This window comes from Rhinoraja longicauda, chromosome 9 (genome assembly GCF_053455715.1).
Source record: "Rhinoraja longicauda isolate Sanriku21f chromosome 9, sRhiLon1.1, whole genome shotgun sequence".
Classification (NCBI taxonomy): Eukaryota; Metazoa; Chordata; class Chondrichthyes; order Rajiformes; family Arhynchobatidae; genus Rhinoraja; species Rhinoraja longicauda.
The window spans coordinates 38400514-38420625 of NC_135961.1; the positions used below are offsets into that span (position 1 = coordinate 38400514).

Here is a 20112-nt window from a genome sequence, read left to right on the forward strand (position 1 = left end):
TGGTTCAGTTGCCTGATAATAGTTGGGAAGAAACTGTTCCTGAATCTGGAGGAATTAAAGGCCCCTGTGTTATTGAAGGGGGCAGGGGGAAGGGTAGAGTTTACATTCTGAAAAATCGTTTAAAGGAGATGTGCGGGGCAAGTTTTTTATGCAGAGGGTGGTGAGTGCCTGCAATGTGCTGCAGATGGTGGTGGAAGCTGACACGATTGTAGTGTTTAAGAGACTTTTGCTTCACACATGGATATGGATTATGTGCAGGCAGATAATAGTTGGTCTTGGTATCATGTTCAGAACAGACACTGTGGGCCAAAAGGCCTATTCTTGTACTGTATTGTCTTAGGTTCTAAAACAGCCAATATCCAATTTTCCATTATGCAAATCCATATTATCTGTGCATACACCATAAAATGTGAGCCTTAAATAAAATAAAAAATAACACACACATTCTATAAGAGTGAATTTGTATTGTATAACTCAGATTTTTGATGTGTAGAAAGGAACTGCACATGCTTGTTTCTACCGAAGATAGACACAATGTGTTGGAGTAACTCAACAGGTCAGGCAGCATCTCTGGAGAAAAGGATGGGTGATGTTTCGGGTCTGAAACGTCACCCTTCCCTTTTCTTGGGAAATGCTGCCCTGACCCACTGAGTTACTCCAACACTTTGTGTCTATCTTCAGATTTTTTGGTAGTGGTTTGTGAATTCCTTTACGGAAATGTGCACTGTGGTGTAGGAGTGCCAAGAAACATGAGAGTCTCTCCACAACATGGTGTCATCGAAAAGCTGAGCAACTGATAAAAACATACTTTTAGTTTGTCTAAAATTGCTAATGCTTTGCCACCCATCCTTTGCATTTGTGCAACTAATTGTTTTGAAACTATTCTTCCTTTCCAGAGCCCACGTACCCTAAAGGGGATGCAGGTGTGAATGTGCGGAGAAGTTGGGAGCTCCGGTCTCTGTTAAGTCAGTCTAAAGGTATTGCTGTTTTTTTGTTATCATGTTCGCCGTGACATTTCAAGACTTCGATATAAACCATTTTTAATGTTTTGGATTCAGTTTCTTTCTGTGCTTTTGTAAAAACTTTAGAGATACATGGGAACACAGCCTTCGGCCCACCGAGTCCGCGCTGACCAGTGATCACGCTGTAAACTAGAGCCATCCGACACACTGGACAATTTACAATATTTCTACTGAAGGCAATTAACCTACAAACTCATACATCTTTAGAGTGTGGGAAGAAACAGGACCACCTGGAGAAAACTCACAGGAAGAACGTATATACTTCGTACAGACAGCTCCCGAGGTCAGGATTGAACCAGGATCTCTGGCGCTGTAAGGCAGCAGTTTGCTGCGCCAATGTGCCACCCCAAATAAAGCATGTATTCTTTGCAACATCTTTTAAAGTAAAATAAATCAATTTATATCAATATATATATATAGAATCCCTCATTTATGAACTTTTGTGGCAAAACGCTTAGTGATGGATACAGAGCGCCGGTCATTTACATTTAGTGGCAGTGGCACCCCAGGGACTTGGCTGGTGATCTGACAGATTTCCCAAACTATTGCATACCCCAACCTACTATTAAATTGCTCTTTTTTTTAACATATCGCAGTACAAGGGCACAGCTGGTAAAGCCACTGGCTCATGGTGCCTGAGACCTCGGGTGTTGTCTGCGTTGAGTTTGTACATTCTCCCTGTGACCATGTGGGTTTCCTGGCTTTATCTTGCATTCAAAGTTATTCCCTTGTGTAACTGTACACTGTAAATGGCTCGATTGTAATCATGTATTTCTGCTGACTGGTTAGCACGCAACAAAAGCTTTTCACTGTACTTTGGTAGACGTGACAGTAAACTAAACTAAATTAAACTTCCTTCGGGTGCTTTGGTTTCCCCCCACATCCCAAAGACGTTTGGGGTTCTAGGTAAATTTCTTTTTAATTTGCCACCAGTGTAGGAAGTGGATAAGAAATTGGGATAACATACAACTAGTGTGAATGGGTGATCTCGATGGGCCGAAAGCCTGTTCCATGAACTAAACTAGAATAAATTTTGCAGTGAACCTGGTGAGTTTAAAGGCAGATCTGGAAATGGGCTTGAGTTGAAAACATAAACTCACTCGGGCCTTGTTCCCAAGCCCTTTTAAACTCACCAGGGCCCAAAAGAATATCGGAATGGGTCCCCAAAGAGCCAGATAGCAAATGATCATGGTTGCTGGATAATCAGATAAGGGATTGTGGCACAGTTACACCGCAGAGACCCGGGTTCGATCCTGACTAAAGGTGCTGTCTGCATGGAGTTTGTACGTTCTCCCTGTGACCATGTGGGTTTTCTCCGGGTGCTTCAGTTTCTTTCCACACTCCAAAGACGTGCAGGTTTGTCGGTTGATTGGCTTCAATAAAATTGTAATTTGTCCCTCGTGTGTAGGATAGTGTTAGTGTACGGGATGATCAATGGTCGGCGAGGACGGTGGGCCGAAGGGCCTGTTTCCGCGCTGTATCTCTAAAGTCTAATGTATTTTCCTTGGCCTTGATTTTTTTTTTTGCTTTGTTTATCTTTTATCCTCATGCTGCTGCAAACTGAGAGAGGAAGCCCTATTCCCATAAAGATGAATCTTGAAAACACAAACAGTAAATGGAATGGAATGGAATACGTTATTGTCAGTATAAAGTAAATCAGTAAAAGAAACAGCAGCATTTCACTCAGGGGACATTGCTTATTTCACCGATATCTAACACCTCGTTGGAGGGTGGAAGGTCTCGCTCGTTTTGCCTGATGTGTGTGTTGTACATTCCCATCTCAGGATTTGTTTGTTTTATTTCTCAGACATAGCCGCCAAGCAGAGTCGAATTGATGCTGTACGCAAGTGCATCAAGTCCTTTGAAGAGCAACAGAACTGTCAAATGAAGCAAAAAAATATAATCGGTCAAATCTGCGACATTCCTAAATCTTATGACAATGTCATGCAAGTTGGATTAAGAAAAGTGACGTTTAAATGGCAAAGAGGAAACAAAATAGGTAACTTTGGAGTTAAAGATTTAAAATCCGTTTAAAGTTGCATAGCTTCACGTGCAGGACTTGTGTTACAGGAGAAACCTCATTGATCTGTTTTTTTTTCTCTTGGGCTTTGGATGCAAGCAGTGGTTATGGTGCAAGCTCCCTGATAGATCATTGAACTGGGCACAAGATCTGGCCCTTCAGGCCACAGTGTCTGTGCTGACATGATGTCAAGACCAACTCCTATCTGTGCACATGATCCATATCCCTTAATTCTTTATGAATACTTTATTGTCACATGTGACAAGTCACAGTGAAATTCTTTGCTTGCATACCCAAGGTATGCAAATAGTTGCCACATAAAGGGCACTGACAAAGTTACAAAGTATCTGCAACGGTCCCCCTTTGTTCTTTCCCCCCTCTCTCTCTGTTTTCTCCCCTCCCCCTCCTCATGGCAGTCCCCCCATGCTGGATCCTTCTTTATTCCTTCCCCCGGCCACGACATTCTCATTCCGACGTGGTCTGTCCTCGTCCGTTGGTTGGCCTCTCCTATACAGTGGCCACGCCGACCTCTCCATTATCACCGCCAGTTTCCTCTCCAATGCCTCAGTGGCGCCGACCCCGGCCCCAGCAGGTCAGGCAGCATCTCTGGTGAATATGGATAGGTGACATTTCAGGTCACAGCATTGAAACAGGCGCTTCAGCTCAACTCATCCATGCCAACCAATTTGCCCCATCTGAGCTAGTCCCATTTACTCATGTTTGGCCCAGAAACCTCTAAACCTTTCCTATCCATGTATCTGTCCAAATATTTTTTTAAATGCTGTTATACTACCCGCCTCGACGACCTCCTCTGCCAGCTCGTTCCATACACCCACCATAGAGCATGGTGTACGAAAGTTGCCCTTAGATTCCTATTAAATCTTATTATACGTCATCTATACATGTTCTTCAGAGCTGCTGCCTGACCCATTGGGTTATTCCAGCAGTTTGTGTTCTAGGCAGGGTTCCAGCATCTGCAGATTCTTGTGTCTGTCAAGATTTAAGTTTATTCTTTTGCTTGATTTTTTTCATGTGTTTTAAAGATGATGAAATCGAAACTCTTGCTTTATCGCACTGTGCGGCTTGATAAAGGTCATTATCTGACCTGTGATTCTCTTGCCAGAGGGGTACTGGGCTGTAGATATGTCAGGTGTTCCTGAGCTTGCCAGACTTCAGAACAGATAGGGAGAAGCTGTTCCCATTAGCAGCTGGTTCATTTAATCTGCATTGACCCTATGAATTCAGCGCACTTCAAACTACTGTCATTTCTAAGGATGATTATAATTGGCAGTAGGATTCGAGCATTATATCAGACACTTATTGGTTCTGTTGCCATGATTCCAAGGTTTCCGTAAGCTTATATAGTATAACAAAACTAATTGTTCTTAAAGCATTTGATTTAGAAAGAACTGAACTTTTGGTACATTGGCCTTCATCAGTCAGGGAATTGTGTATAGAAAATTTGGGCGTTATGTTATAGTTGGACAAGACATCGCCGAGGCTGCATTTGGAGTTCTGCGTTCGGTTTTGGTCACCCTGCTGTAGGAAAGATGCCATTAGGCTGGAAAGGGTATAAAGAAGATTTATGAGGATGTTGCCAGGTCTCGAGGGTCTGAATTATAGGGAGAGGTTTGGCAGGAACTTTATTCCTTGGAGCGCAGGAGGCTGTAAGGTGATCTTGCAGAGGGGTATAAAATCATGAGGGGAATAGATAGGTTGACTACAGTCTTTTTCCCAGGGTTGAGGATCCAGGAACTAGAGGGCATTTGTTTAAGGTGAGAGCGGAGAGATTTAATGAGGGGCTGAGGGGCAACTTTTGCATTCAGAAGGTGGTGGGTATATGGAACAAGCTGCCAGAGGAGTTAATTGAGGCAGGTACTATAGTAGCATTTAAAAGATATTTGGACAGGTACATGGATAGGAAAGATGGAGAGGGAGATGGGTCAAATATGAGTAAATGGGACTAGCTCAGATGGGACAAGTTGGTCAGCGTGGATGAGTTGGGTCGAAGGGGCTTTTTCAATGCTGTAGGACTGTGATGCTTAACTACTGTTAATTAGCTCAGTTGTCCTCTAAGACTTTGTTCAGGGAACCTGTTTCAGCCAAGAGCTCACATCAGTTAATGCACACTTTCCACTTTTTGGTCGGTGGAACTGGGTTTTAGATGGGGTTAGCGTCGAATGAGTGTGTAAATGAATGCTGGGGATGGTGGTGGTGGAGGCAATGTGATAGTGGCATTTAAGAGGCTTTTAGATAGGCACGTGTATATGCAGGGCATGGATCACGAGCGGCAGATGAGATTAATTTAATATGAAATCATGTTCTGCATGGACATTGTGGGCCGAAGGGCTCATTCCTATGCTGTATTGTTATGTGAATAGTTGGTGTAGACTCCTTGACTAATGTCAAGTTGATGCCCATGTAAATAAATATATTTTGGTTTTGCTTTGAATAAAATGATGACTTATTCCACACTAATGGGACAGGGGAGTATTATATTCCATCTTTGGTGGAATCTGCATCTGTGTAACGATGGGAGCTTCTTTTTCGGTGAAAGCCCACTAAATGGCAACACTTTGTTTCTGCAGGAGAAGGACAGTATGGAAAAGTGTATACGTGTATAAATGTAGACACCGGAGAGCTAATGGCAATGAAGGAAGTAAGTGTCTTTGTATTTGGGGAAAGTACTTTAAAAATGGCTGCAAACACAGTGTTTCTTGTATGCTGGATTAGGATAGGATGTGGCACTGCAGGAGAAACAAACCCCTCTACCTGCTGTTTAATGATCAAAATAACAACATGCAAATACAGAAAATATTCAAATATATATTCTTGCTTGACACTTTAACATAGAACAGTACAGCACAGGAACAGGCCCTTTGACCCATAATGTCTCTGCTGTCCATGATACCTTATATAGTTTATATGCCTATGCTTATCTGCCTGCACATAATCCATATGCCTCCATTCCTTGCATATCCATGTGCCTGTCCGAAAGTCTCTAAGAAATGGATTCTCTTTGTGGTGGTGCCTATATGGAACAAGCTGCCAGAGGATATTTGGACTGGTACATGAATAGAAAAGGTTTAGAGGGATATTGGCCAAAGGCGGGCAGGAGGAAGAAGTGTAGATGGGGCATCTTGGTCAGCCTGAGCAAGTTGGGCCCGAAGTCCTGTTTCATTGATGTATGACTCTATGACTCATCCCTCAATGACTCTGCATTGAACGTACTATTTTCTGAAATGTATGAAAATTGGAAACCTTACAGGAAAAAGTCTGTTTCCAGATGGAACCTAAAAGCACCGTATTCTTTTGCAATGATGTCAACTTTTCCAATCCTTTGGCGTCCTCTGGCTGTTCTCTGGGTCCGGTGCACTGTTGCTTTGTATGCTCCTAGCTGGCTTCCCATCTTGGCCTCTGCACTCTTGAGCTTATTCTAAACAGGTGCATCCAAATGCACCAGTTCAAGATCATGCACTGATCCCTTTGCTCCTTGCCTTACATTAGGTCTTTGTTTTCTGGGTTTCACCCTCCGTATCTCGGCTGCTGAAGCCTCTGAAACCCTCTCCAATGTTGGTTTCTTGCACAATCCAGATTTTCCCCTCCATAGGCCCTGTAACATGCACCCCCCCCCCGAACATCTTTATCTCTCCAATTAATGGTGTCAATTTCCATTACAGCAAAAATACACTTTGAAGAAAATTATTTGTTGGTAAAATGCAACAATATGTCTGAGATTGTAAATGCAACTTTTTTTCTTCCTTAAATACTAAGATTGTGGTTTGCTGTCCTTTATAGATCAGATTCCAGCCAAATGATCACAAAACAATCAAGGAGACAGCAGATGAATTGAAAATTTTTGAAGGTATCAAACACCCAAACCTGGTTAGATATTTTGGTGTAGAACTTCACAGAGTAAGTAATTCAAATACCCACCAGTCATACTGATTTAAATAATGTTTCCTCTGTTGTTCTCTTTACAGAGAAGAGCACTTTGATTCCCTCTTCCATTGATCGGTATTGAGTTGTTAAAGGAATGTTTTCTCAGTGAAATGCCTTTCCACTGAATGATTGAAACTTGCTGTCTCAATTCAGAAAATGTTTACATAGAAAATGTTACCATAAGATGCTTCAGTTAATGTCCAGGACTAACCAATAGTCAAAAGACACTCAACCTTGGCTAAAGTAATAATTGAGCCTAGTCTCTTCCCTGGTGTGTTTAAAGGAACTGGATGAGCTGTTTCCAAGTTAAAGTGGCACTGCATTCATAGCACGTACACACTATTGAAGACACTAGAATCGCAAGCAAACTAACCTTAATAACAATAAATTTGATTCTTGTGTAAATGTTGGAACCATGTAAACTAAATAATGAGTGCCCATTGAAATTATTTTTCTGTTCCGAACTCATTTTAACTTGGTTTCTCTGTGTTAATCACTGCTGGCATTTTGGCACCACATTCCTTCACTTCGAGTACATTTCAGGGCACTGCTGAAACAGGAGTTGACCCCATGTAAAGCTCTTACAATTTACACCCTTCAGGGCAGTATTTTTATATTCTCACGCCCTTGGACAACATGCAGCAAGTTGTGTCCTTGTAGGCCTCTTTGGTTTGTTTCTCATTAGAATTAACAGACAAGTGTCATGGTTCACATCACATTGCCTCAGCAAGACCAGCAACATAATCAAGGCCCAGTCTCAGCCTGGTCACTCCTTCCCTCTCCCATCAAGCAAGAGGTACAAATGTGTGAAAATGCCCATCTCCAGATTCTTCCCAGCTGGACAGTTTCTTCCCAGCTGTTATCAGGCAACTGAACCATCATATCACCAACTAGAGGGCCACCACCTCCCTCAGACTATCTTTGATTGGACTTTACTGGCTTGATCTTGCACTAAACGTTATTCCCTTATCGTGTATCTGTACACTGTGAATGGCTCCATTGTAATGATGTCTTTCTGCTGACTGGTGAGCATGCAACAAATGCTTTTCACTGTACAGTGCCCTCCACAATGTTTGGGACAAAGACCCATCATTTATTTATTTGCCTCTGTACTCCATAATTTGAGATTTGTAATAGAAAAAAATCACATGTGGTTAAAGTCAGATTTTAATAACGGCCATTTTTATACATTTTGGCTTCACCATGTAGAAATTACAGCTATGTTTATACATAGTCCCCCCCATTTCAGGGTACCATGATGTTTGGGACACATGGCTTCACAGGCGTTTGTAATTGCTCAGGTGTGTTTAATTGCCTCCTTAATGCAGGGATAAGAGAGCTCTCGGCACCTAGTCTTTCCTCCAGTCTTTCCATCACCTTTGGAAACTTTTATTGCTGTTTATCAACATGAGGACCAAAGTTGTGCCAATGAAAGTCAAAGAACCCATTATGAGACTGAGAAACAAGAATAAAACTGTTAGAGACATCAGCCAAACCTTAGGCTTACCAAAATCAACTGTTTGGAACATCATTAAGAAGAGAGCACTGGTGAGCTTACTAATCGCAAAGGGACTGGCAGGCCAAGGAAGACCTCCACAGCTGATGACAGGAATTCTCTCTATAATAAAGAAAAATCCCCAAACACCTGTCTGAGAGATCAGAAACACTCAAGAGTCAGGTGTGGATTTGTCAATGACCATTGTCTGCAGAAGACTTCATGAACAAAAATAAAGAGGCTACACTGCAAGATGCAAACCACTGGTTAGCCGCAAAAATAGGATAGCCGGGTTACAGTTTGCCAAGAAGTACTTAAAAGAGCAACCACAGTTCTGGAAAAAGGTCTTGTAGACGGATGAGACGAAGATTTACTTGTGTCAGAGTGATGGCATGAGCAAATATGGAGGAGAGAAGGAACTGACCAAGATCCAAAGCATACCACCTCATCTGTGAAACACAGTGGTGGGGGTGTTATGGCCTGGGCATGTATGGCTGCTGAAGGTACTTGCTCACTTAGCTTCATCGATGATACAACTGCTGTTGGACGTAGCTTAATGAATTCTGAAGTGTATAGACACATCCAATCTGCTCGTGCCTCAAAACTCATTGGCCGGCGGTTCATTCTACACCAAGACAATGACCCCAAACATATTGCTAAAGCATTAATTTATTAATTAAAATCATTGAAAACATTAGCGACGCAGTGGTGCTGGTTTTCGACAGGCACGGTGATGGATGCACCACACATCTCTGTCCTCCATAAAAGAGTTTTTCAAGGAGTTTTTAAAGCAACAAAGGAGTTTTTCAAAGCTAAAAAATGGTCAATTCTTGAGTGGCCAAGTCAATCACCCAATCTGAACCCAATTTGCCTTTTATATGCTGAAGAAAAAACTGAAGGGGACTAGCCCCCAAAACAAGCATAAGCCAAAGATGCCTGCAATTCAGGCCTGGTAGAGCATCACCAGAGAAGACACCCAGCAACTGGCGATATCCATGAATCACAGACTTCAAGCAGTTATTGCATGCAAAGGATATGCAACAAAATACTAAACATGACTACTTTCATTTACATGACATTGCTGTGTCCCAAACATTACGGTGCCCTGAAATGGGGGACTATGTATAAACACTGCTGTAATTTCTACATGGTGAAACCAAAATGTATAAAAATGGCCTATTTTAAAATCTGACAATGTGCACTTTAACAACATGATTTTTTTTCTATTACAAATCTCAAATTATGGAGACCAGAGGCAAATAAATAAATGATGGGTCTTTATCCCAAACATTATGGAGTGCACTGTATCTCGGTACATGTGACAATAAACTAAACTAAACTGAATACAGTCACCATGCATTTTGAACTTGTTTTTTATCTTGGACTCAGGAAGAAATGTACATCTTCATGGAGTACTGTGATGAAGGCACCCTAGAAGAGGTGGCTAGGCTTGGTCTACAGGAGCATGTCATTCGATTGTACACCAAGCAGATCATCACAGCTATCAATGTGCTACATGAACATGGGATTGTACACCGAGATATCAAGGGTAATGCATGCACAAAAGATTATTTTGGAATATTGCAAGCTAATCTCAGCTGCTGCTTTTCCTCGTGGTGTTTATATCTTCAACATTCTCCCTTACCTTGTGATATTTTAATTAATGCAATTATTGGCCAATGGGATGGCATTATTGGAGTTTTAACTGGCCTCAGAACCAGGCCCAACTTATCCGTGCTGACCGAGATGCAGCATCTAAGCTAGTCCCATTCGTCTGCATTTGGCCCTATCCATGCACGTTGTTATAGTACCTGCCTCAACTGTCTCCTCTGCCAGCTCATTCCATTTACCCACCATCCGCTAAATAAAAAAGTTGCTTCTCAAGTTCCTTTTAAATCTTTGCTCTCAGCTCAAATGTATGTCATCTTGTTTTTGATTCCCCTTCCCTGTGTAAAACTTATTGAAGGACAACTTACTTCAATCTTACGTTGCTGGTTTTATGATGACAGATATCAAGCTTCATTCTTCTGAATGGTCAAAACTTGTTAAATTAAGCTGTCATTTGAACAATAGAAGGGTGTTGGAGTCAAGTTTTAATCAGTCATTAGCAAGGCAGGAAACAGACTCTGAGAGAAACAGAAACTGTTAAACAGCAAAATACTTTTGAGCTTGTAATTGTAAATGGTTCTAGCAGTGCTGATACAGTATATCTACAGAAACTTATCAATTGTTCCTGACTATATTTCAATTTTCTTTAACTATAATCCATCCTGCCAAAACTTTTCAAACAGCTCTAGAGCTATTAGTAATGTAATAATACAATACTAAGTCATTTAAATTTCAGCAATCCTTCACTTAATTTTCTTTATTTTAGGTGCCAATATTTTCCTCACCTCATCAGGTAAGATCAAACTGGGGGACTTTGGTTGTTCAGTAAAGCTGAAGAATATTGCCCAGACCATGCCTGGTGAAGTGAACAGTACTCTCGGGACTGCTGGTAAGAGACATGTGGTGAAGTTGCCTTTCCCACTAATCATTCATTTATGTCTGTGCATACGGTTTATAGGTGATACAAGTGTTTTGTCTCCAGAAAAGTGAACTGCAATTGATGTGTGAGGTTACTGATTTTAAGTATGTTCACCCTATGGTCACAAACCTGTGGTCTGGCTGGTTTTCTTGTTGAACTAAAAATATAAACATTTGAAATCTCTTAGCTTCTTGGTAACGCCAGCGGTTGACTTTTAGTGCGCTAAGACAGTTTGGTCTGTGCGACAGGAATGGTTTGATCAAGAGTACAATGTTGTTCAAATTGCAGAGCTTTGGTGAGATCACGTTTATCTGCAGTTTTAGGCTGCTTGTCAGTGATCCAATCAATCAAAGGTTTACTAAATTAATTTGTGGGATGGCAGGACTGGCTTTAAGGAATGATCAAGTGAAATAGGCCAATGTTCCCAGGTGAGAGGTGGTGTTGATGGATGCAAGATTCTGTAGGGGCTTCTGCTTCTTTATACAATGTGTAAGAAAAGGGCATCATCTCTGGGGAATGGTTTGGCCACTTTGGACTGAGGTCTTCACACAGATGGTTATGAATACATGGAAGGTGTGGATACCTGGGAATGTGAAAGATGGATTATTCAGGGGCACGGGACTTGTGTAGGAAAGTGAAGTCCAAGTTAGGTTAGCCGTGATCTCGCTGAATGATTAAAAATGGTACAACTTTGGCCCTGTGACCTCCTATTCCTGATGGAGTTCTTTTGCATATAATTAATTAACAGGTGGTCCAAGCCGTTCTGCTCATGCTAAACAAAAGCTGCTTTATTCTCCATCAGTGTCCATTGCAGAAGATGATTTCAAACCATTGCAAACAAAACCTCGGGAGATTGGAATGGAGATTATCCTTGTTAGTTGTGTGTGTCAAACAGCTCAGATTTGAGGATTTGTGTATTTTGTTTAAAAATAAGAGTCCTTTCCATTTTTGCAGGTATTGATTCCAGCTGGAAGTTTGTGATGACAGAATGTGTTCTTTTATCTAGTCCAAGTGGCTCCAGCTAGTGCCAAGTTAATGTTTAGCTCAGATAAAACTTAGAATCAGCCCAGTCTCTGCCTAATGTGATGCCAAGATAAACAAATCTTATCTGCCTGAACACGATCCATATCCTTCCGTTCCCCAGGTTTGAGGATATAACTCCCGCAATCCCCTTTCCAGCTACTGTCCAAGCGAGTGCGAGTGTTCTCTATTTTTCCTCGCTCCAGCCCAGGTATGCTGGAACCAGTCTTGCTTTCCCTGCCCTGACCCAAGTGAAGTTGATAAGGCAGTAGAGACCAAACCTGAGAATGCCTGGTCATTGGATTGTACTTCCTACCACGATCTGTGGTTGCCCACTGACAGTAACTGGTACTTTAACTGAAAAAAAATTGAAAGAAGTTTGGACTGAATATTAGATTATTTCATATATGTATGAGCTGGTGTCAGTTCCTCTTCAGAGCAATTTTTTTTGTTGATTGATACAACATGGAAACAGGCCCTTTGCTCACTGTGTCCACACCGACCGTCGATCACCGTTCACACTCATCAGTCATATTGCGTAAAAACATGCATTTTGGCCCATCTAGCCCACACCGACCAACATGTCCCATCTGCCTGCATTTGGCCAACATCCCTCTAAACCTATCCTATCCATATACCTGTTTAACATAGTTCTATGTTATCCCAGTTTCGCATCTACTCCCTACACATCAAGGGCAATTTACAGACACCAATTAATCTACAAACCCGCGTGTCTTTGGGATGTGGGAGGAAACTGACACACCTGGAGGAAACCTATGCAGTCACAGGGAGAACGTGCAAACACCACACAGACAACACCTGAGATTGGGGATCGAACATAGGTCTCTGGCGTAGTGAGGCAGCAGCTCTACAAGCTGTGCCACCCAATCTATAATTTTACTGCTTGTTGCAGAACAGGCTGTAATTCTGGAAAAAGTTTTCATACTTTGGTAACCACTTCTCCACCTAGACAAAATCCACCACTGGTTTTAGACTGCAAAGTTGCCAGGAAGTGGCTGTGGGGACTTGAGCTCATTGCACAAAGCATGTTTGAAGTACAGCAGCCACTTGTGACAACATCAACAGTAGTTGTTTCCAAACAGAAAGATTGCACAAGCAAATGCAGTTCAGGTGGACTGTGAAGTGATCAATGTTGTTTTGTTAATTAACTTATTTTGTCTCACTTTTGTTCTGCTAAAGCTTACATGGCCCCTGAAGTTATCACCAGAGCAAAGGGTGAAGGGCATGGGCGAGCTGCAGACATCTGGAGCCTTGGATGTGTCCTTGTGGAAATGGTTACAGGCAAGGTGAGATATGTTGAATGTATGTTTTAGTGTAGACATTGTGTAATGGCTGCCGCAGGACACTGCATGATAAGGTGTGTAGGAACTGCAGATGCTGGTTTATACCAAAGATGGACGCAAACTACTGGAGTAACAGCCTTCAGACAAGTGTTCCGACCGGAAACATTCCTTTTCTCCAGAGATGCTGCCTGACCCGTTGTTATTCCAGCATTTTGGGTCTGTCTACACTACATGATAATTAATATGTTCATAGAAAATAGGTGCAGGAGTAGGCCATTCAGCCCTTAGAGCCAGCACTGCCATTCAATGTGATCATGGCTGATCATCGGTACCCTGTTCTTGCCGTCTCTCCATATCCCTTGATTCCGCTAGCCCAAACAGCTCGATCTAACTCTCTTTTGAATGCATCCAGTGGATTGGCCTCCACTGCCTTCTGGGGCAGAGAATTCCACAAATTCACAACTCTGGGTGAAAATGTTTTTCCTCATCTCAGTTCTAAATAGCCTCCCCCTTATTCTTAAACTGTGGCCCCTGGTTTTGGATTCCCCCAACATAGGGAACGTTTCCAGCATCTAGCTTGTCCAATCCCTTAATAATTTTAGATGTTTCTATAAGAACCCCTCTCATCCTTCTAAATTCTAGTGAATACAAGCTGAGTCGTTCCATTCTTTCATCACATGACAGTCCTGCCATCCTGGGAATTAAACTTGTGAACCTACACTGCACTTCCTCAATAGCAAGAATATCCTTCCTCAAATTAGGAGTCCAAAACTGCACACAATACTCCAGGTGTGGTCTCACCAGGGCCCTGTACAACTGAAGAAGGACCTCTTTGCTCCTATACTCGAATCCTCTAGTTATGAAGGCCAACATACCATTAGCTTTCTTCACTGCTTGCTGTACCTGCATGTACACCTTGTTGGTAATAGCATTTGTTTTTTTTGGATTGACAGAGAAATTGAGAATATCGGGATCAGGCCGGAAGCCAAGTTCAGATCAGCTTATGGCAGTGTAAATTTAAAGGGTCATATGATCCACTCCTCCTGTTTTAGTGCAATGTGTCTATGTGAAGCATTATCTGGAGTTCCCTTGAAACCTGCATTCTAGAGTGAAATGAAGCTGAGCCTCTCTGATTAGCGGTAAATTCAGTTGTGTCATTGAGGTTGCAGGAGTGGAATATTTGCTCGGAGCAGTGGCATCTGTGGAGGTAGTTATACAGAGTGAACAGGAGTAGTAGGTACACATAACGTTGAACAAATGTTCCTGAGCTCTTGCTACATATGACATGCATGTCGTTCAGCTGCTTTCCCCCCACCTCCGTACACAAATGAGTTTAAAGTAGAACGATGCACGTTGTGTTGCTTTCAACACCATTGCTTGATGTATTATCAGGGCTCTTGAGCTACTGTTTCTATCAACTATTTATTCCAGCCCCAGGGTTTTCCTCAAATGCCATGGGATATGAATAATAAAGTTCTTATCCTTGCGAAGTATCCGACATGTTTTGCAGGATTTCTTGCAGATGCAGAATTGAATCATTCAGACCGAGAGATAAGTCCACAGGATTACAACTCATTATTGGACTCTTGTCCAAAGTTTAATGACGCCCAGTACAAAAACTTACTGACTACGGGACAAAAGATTTTATACTGGCTGTGAATCACATCATTACTTGTTCTCTTTGCTGAATTTGAAAATGAAAAATGATTCCCTCAAAGTTATATTCACATTGTTTTTAATAGCTAATGTCTTTCTGTTGACTAAATTGTAAATAAGTAGAAAGTGTATTTAGATTACTATATTTTATGAATTCCAGCTTCAGAGAGGATTCTTTTTAAAAAAAGTGATGTCTTGATTATTACAGTAAGTTTCTCTAACTTGGTGAATTAAATCACTTCACCACAATATAAGTAGAGGCCGGACATGGTCGCTGGTCTTGTGTCTGCTGTTTTGTTCAGTAAGATCATGTCTGATCTTTAGCCTCAGCACTACTTTCTTGCAAACAAGGGACCACTTCAAGGGAGATCTTTTAAAGTCTTCATCATTTTAATGTACTTGATGATTAAACCTCTACAGCCTTTACTATTGTAAATAACTTGTACTACATTTTAATCAACATCCCAGAATAATTTGTTTTACTTTGGAAAACCATTCTGCTGGTACATTTCAGGCAAGGGTTTAATTACTTTGAAATACTTCATGTGGTCAATTGCACTACAGGGGCTTTTGGTATCTTTGTGTAAATTTGTTACTGAAAGATTTCCGAATGTTGAAAAGGTTTGTGGTCACATGTGCAGTGTCTGGTCCTGGAAGTCACTGCCCTGACCTGCAGAACTACAGTTAGTTCTGACATAACACGTGTTTCTGCAATATGATTTGAATATGTAACGTGAGGAATGAAATAGGGAACACCATTTGTATTACACTGGCCAAATTGGTTATAATGTGGAGAGAACTGGAGAACACTTAAAAGTTGCTAAAATTGATAGGCAGAAAAAAAAGCTGTCTTGGGGAGCAAGTCTAGGGAACGGGGGAAACCTGTTTCCCCACAGTAATCTGGCACCATTGACTTTATTAACAGATCTGCTACTTTAACAGTGGGTGACCATCGAAATTGGCGAGAGATTGCTTCTATTGACATTTGTGCAATAATACTGTTAAACAATGTAACATAGTCTGAAAAACTCTAGCCACAAACTCTTCTCTCCACTTGACAATAATCTTTATAACATGATATTCCACAACGCAAGATTGCTTAGAAAGGCAACTATTGGATTTTAACAGAACCTAGACGACCCGTGGTCCCGTTGTATTAAAGGTTCTTTAGTAACTTGTCCGTTTCTTTGTTGAACTAAATTAAGGCGCATGTTACAATCAAAAGCACTTGAACAATTGGTTGGGCAGAAAGCAGCTGTATACGATCGTAGCAGAAATGCCTGTATTTTATTCATATGTAGCATTTTTTAAATAACATTACAAAGATGTTCAGTATCCTGTTCCACTTTGTTGCAAGCCAACTTACAAGTGGCATTGGCGGACTGGATCAATTCAACCTGCTCTGTGCACAAATACAGTAAGTAGATTGCAGGTTTGTGAGGATGGGTGCAAACTAGCATACAGAGGAAATGGTGCACATAATTTGAAGGCAATAAAATGTATACACTCCAGAAATTAAACTTGCTTTCCTTCCAATTAGAAATGCAAACTTAAATGATCAAAGTTGGCTTTGTGCTCTGGAAAAAAATACACAAAGTTTTGGGGTAAACCAGCATATCTGGAGAATATGAACAGGTGATGTTTTGGGTTGGAACTGTTCTCCAGAGATGCTGCCCAACCTGCTGAGTTACTCCAGCACGATATATCTTTTGTTTTTGTAAACCAACATCTGCAGTTTCTCATTTTTGGCTTTGTGCATTTATTTTTTTTTGAAGATATTTATTCTTTTAAAGAATTCACCAGCAAGTCCTTCCAGTGAGCTATATACAAACCCGTGTTTAGTTTCTGCTTATCAGTTAGTCGTTGTTCAACACTACCATCCTATTTCTAGAGCAGTTGTAGATGTCTTTGCTTTTGAATATAGTTTTGCAGTCTGGTTTCACTTACTCTGCACTGCTAAATGTATAGATTGTTGAACTTTTCTGTAGCTTCCTTTGTTTATTTTAAAGCCTCTAATGTGTCATTCAATCACTTTCCTCCCCATGGATTCCCTTTTATAGATATTAGGATTGTAGTCCTGAAATCTGTGCATAATTTAGGCATACTGTGAAACTGTATGGATCGTGACAGTAATAAACTAAACTAACATCCATTATTTTATGCAGTTTGTAAACTCAAATTACATTATCCTCTTCTTTTTCAGAGGCCGTGGCATGAGTATGAGCATAACTTCCAAATAATGTACAAGGTGGGAATGGGCCATAAGCCTCCCATCCCAGAACGATTAAGTCCAGAAGGCAAGAGCTTTCTCTCCCATTGCCTGGAAAGTGACCCGAAGCACCGGTGGACATCGAGCCAGCTTCTGGATCATCCTTTTGTCAAGGTGCCTTGTTACGATTGTAATGCATTGTGAAAGTTTGTTTATTTCACTAAACTCTGGATTGCAGCTTACAAGTATAAATGTAGACTGTCATGTTTTAATGCATTCAGTGGATTTTTCTTCAAGGTGGTTTCATATACTTCTTCTTCATAGACTTCCAAATATCTTGGGCATCATGGGGTGTGTCTATCGGGATCGGTTTGTGATGCTCAAAACCTCCAGTCGCAAAAAGTAGCTCTTTTCATTGGTAGATGCCTAAAGATGATTTGACCACGGTATCCTGACTCAATTAACAACAATTGCATGCTGAGTTGCTTTAAATCACACCTGTATGTTACAATAATGAACCACCTGTGATTAGGTAATGGTCTCTTAACTTGGAATGAAATGCTGCCATTTGGATTGCAACTTAAAATATTTTGTGTTTCCAGGTTTGCTGTGATGAAGAATGAGGCTGCTTGAACAAAAGCTCGTGAGGTCTCCCAGACACACAAGAAGCAATCACTACTGCAAGTGCCAAGAACACTCTACAAGGGCAGACCACACACACACAGCTGACAGGGTCACTGTACCACTGCTTCTGTGAAGCTGATAGGCTGAGACTGCACATTTTGGGCAATTGACTGTCTAGCAAATTAAAATAAGCTGCATGCTCTGTTGGAAGTGCCATTACTACTGTACAGACTGTTGTGGTTACTGCCCCCAATAACCCACCTCCTCCTTTGACCTTGCTTTTGGAAAATGTAACAGCTGTAGTATTTCAATTTTCTATAGGTTCCAAATAGTTTTGTGTTGTCAAATATTCTAATTTGTAAAATGTTTTTATCCTGTTGTGCTACACACACATCTATTATATCGTGGAAGAAGAATGCACTGACTCCTGTGAACGTTTGCATACCTGAGTTTATTCAGCAGTGACTGTAGACAGATTAATGAAATACACTTGTTTTCCAATAAATTCTTTATTTTAGGAAAACTGGTGCTGAAGTAACAATGTGGTGGGACCTGTGTTGAATGCAAGCAAGTAACGTTTGGTTTCTGGAAGAGAAAAATGGATGTGCAGCTGGATTTAGCCATTGGTCTATAATTGAAGAAAATGTAACTGCACGCTTACTTGGCTATTCAGCTCTTTATGCAAGCACAGCAATATCATTGAGTTCACATTTTATAATAGTGTAGCATTCTTTTGCAGTGGACTGCATTCTTTATAGATTCACAAAACTGAGGCTTCTGGATTTTGAACAAGTAATTTGCATATGTAAGTTTAACCCAGTTGGCACTTGTTCAGCCGTTGCCAGTAAACCCACCAGAAGACATTTGTTTTAATTATTGTATTTGAACAGTTCAAAGGCTAAATACTTCAGCAGCCAAAATGACTCAGGAGTTCCAGTATATGAGCACAAAAGAGCTTTATCCTAAAACTAACAATTTGAATAAAATTATTCTAGGTTGCAGCCAACAGTTCTTCACAAAATACTATAACTTTAAAAAGACCATGGAGTTTTTGTTATCCATCCTTTATTAGCTTTGGAAAGGCAGCAGTAGTAAGCACCTGGAACCAATACAATTAGAGGTAAGTAGTGAGAGCTGGGCTTTTGAAGCAATGGGTGAGGTGTTTGCTGCCCTGGCCTTTAGAGATTGCTGGAGGGTTAGGAAAGGACTGCTCAAGCAATTGAACATGTGCAGGAAGTACACAGTGGTGTCCCAGTAGAACACGGAGTGAATGTTTAGGGAGGAGGATGATGAATTCATCATGCTGGCTGGTCTGTCCTCTGATAAAGCAGACATCCCACGTGGAGAGAGAATTCCATTGTGTTTCTGCTTTGGAACAGGCTCCTCTGATCAGATTTTGAATACAGTACATGCTCAGCTACTTATTTCAGTATGGGGAAATCAAACATGACATCTGTTGAAATGTAATTAATGTTATCATTTCCTGGAACTTTAAATATTTAGTTACATTTAGAATTTTAAAACAAAGATTACACAATGCACACTATTTTTTTACTTTATCAGTTAATGTTTGGCCTGGAATTTAAGTTGCTTGCAGCGGTTTAGTTACATGGAATAAGTTGCTCGCTTGCAGTGTGAGAATCTCTTCCAAGTTTGTTAATTACATGCTTGTTCATGAACCCCATTCAAATTTGCTAATACACTCAACACACAACTTCAGGATAAGAACAATTATAATTTTAAACTGGAAACAGTGGTCAAATGGAAGCCAATATAGTTTCAGATGAGTTTATGAAAAGACTGAGGGAGGTCACCACTGAAATAAAGTCTAGATGTAACAAAGCCAAAAACACCCCTCCCAACACTTCTGAATTTGGCAGAAAGTTTCCACTTATTTCGTTACCGCTATTCTGATTTTGCCTCACATTTTTCTGCAAAAAGTCGGTAATTGCAATTTGTCAATTCGGCCGCTGAAGGTTGCTAGGGGTTCCACGAGACATATTCCCCACCCACCCGGGAAGACTCCCTGGAAACGCGCAAGGCAGGCAATCTCAACCTCATTGGGACTTCCATGGCCAATCCATGGTTGAATTTACAACTTGCGGCCCGGCTCTGGAACTCCAGCCCAGCTGGAGCCAGCACATCTATCCCCATATTGACTCCCTTGGCCGGCTGGATAAACCAGCAAAGCTCTGGAACCAAGAGTGCCAGAAAAATCAGTGGTGGAACTGTAATGAGCAAATATTAAATTTATGTGTAATATTATATAACTATTAATTAATTAAGACAGGGT

The 20112-nt window shown here is 41.1% G+C and overlaps 1 protein-coding gene across 8 annotated transcripts in view; it reads left to right on the forward strand.

Annotated features, from left to right (window-relative positions):
- Positions 1-18968, forward strand: part of map3k4 (mitogen-activated protein kinase kinase kinase 4) — a 116197-nt gene extending 97229 nt beyond the window's left edge. For 5 of the 8 annotated variants that reach the window (XM_078405199.1, XM_078405202.1, XM_078405204.1 and 2 more), the window contains 9 exons: positions 897-977; positions 2830-3021; positions 5631-5701; positions 6841-6957; positions 9869-10028; positions 10854-10976; positions 13227-13333; positions 17190-17369; positions 17798-18966. In XM_078405199.1, coding sequence (XP_078261325.1) covers positions 897-977; positions 2830-3021; positions 5631-5701; positions 6841-6957; positions 9869-10028; positions 10854-10976; positions 13227-13333; positions 17190-17369; positions 17798-17818 — 1052 coding nt within the window. In that variant the 3' untranslated portion in view covers positions 17819-18966. Of the gene's footprint in view, positions 1-896; positions 978-2829; positions 3022-5630; positions 5702-6840; positions 6958-9868; positions 10029-10853; positions 10977-13226; positions 13334-17189; positions 17370-17797 lie in introns of all 8 variants that reach the window. The other 3 variants (XM_078405198.1, XM_078405200.1, XM_078405203.1) reach the window with 2 other exon arrangements.
- The last annotated feature ends 1144 nt before the right edge of the window (positions 18969-20112 follow it).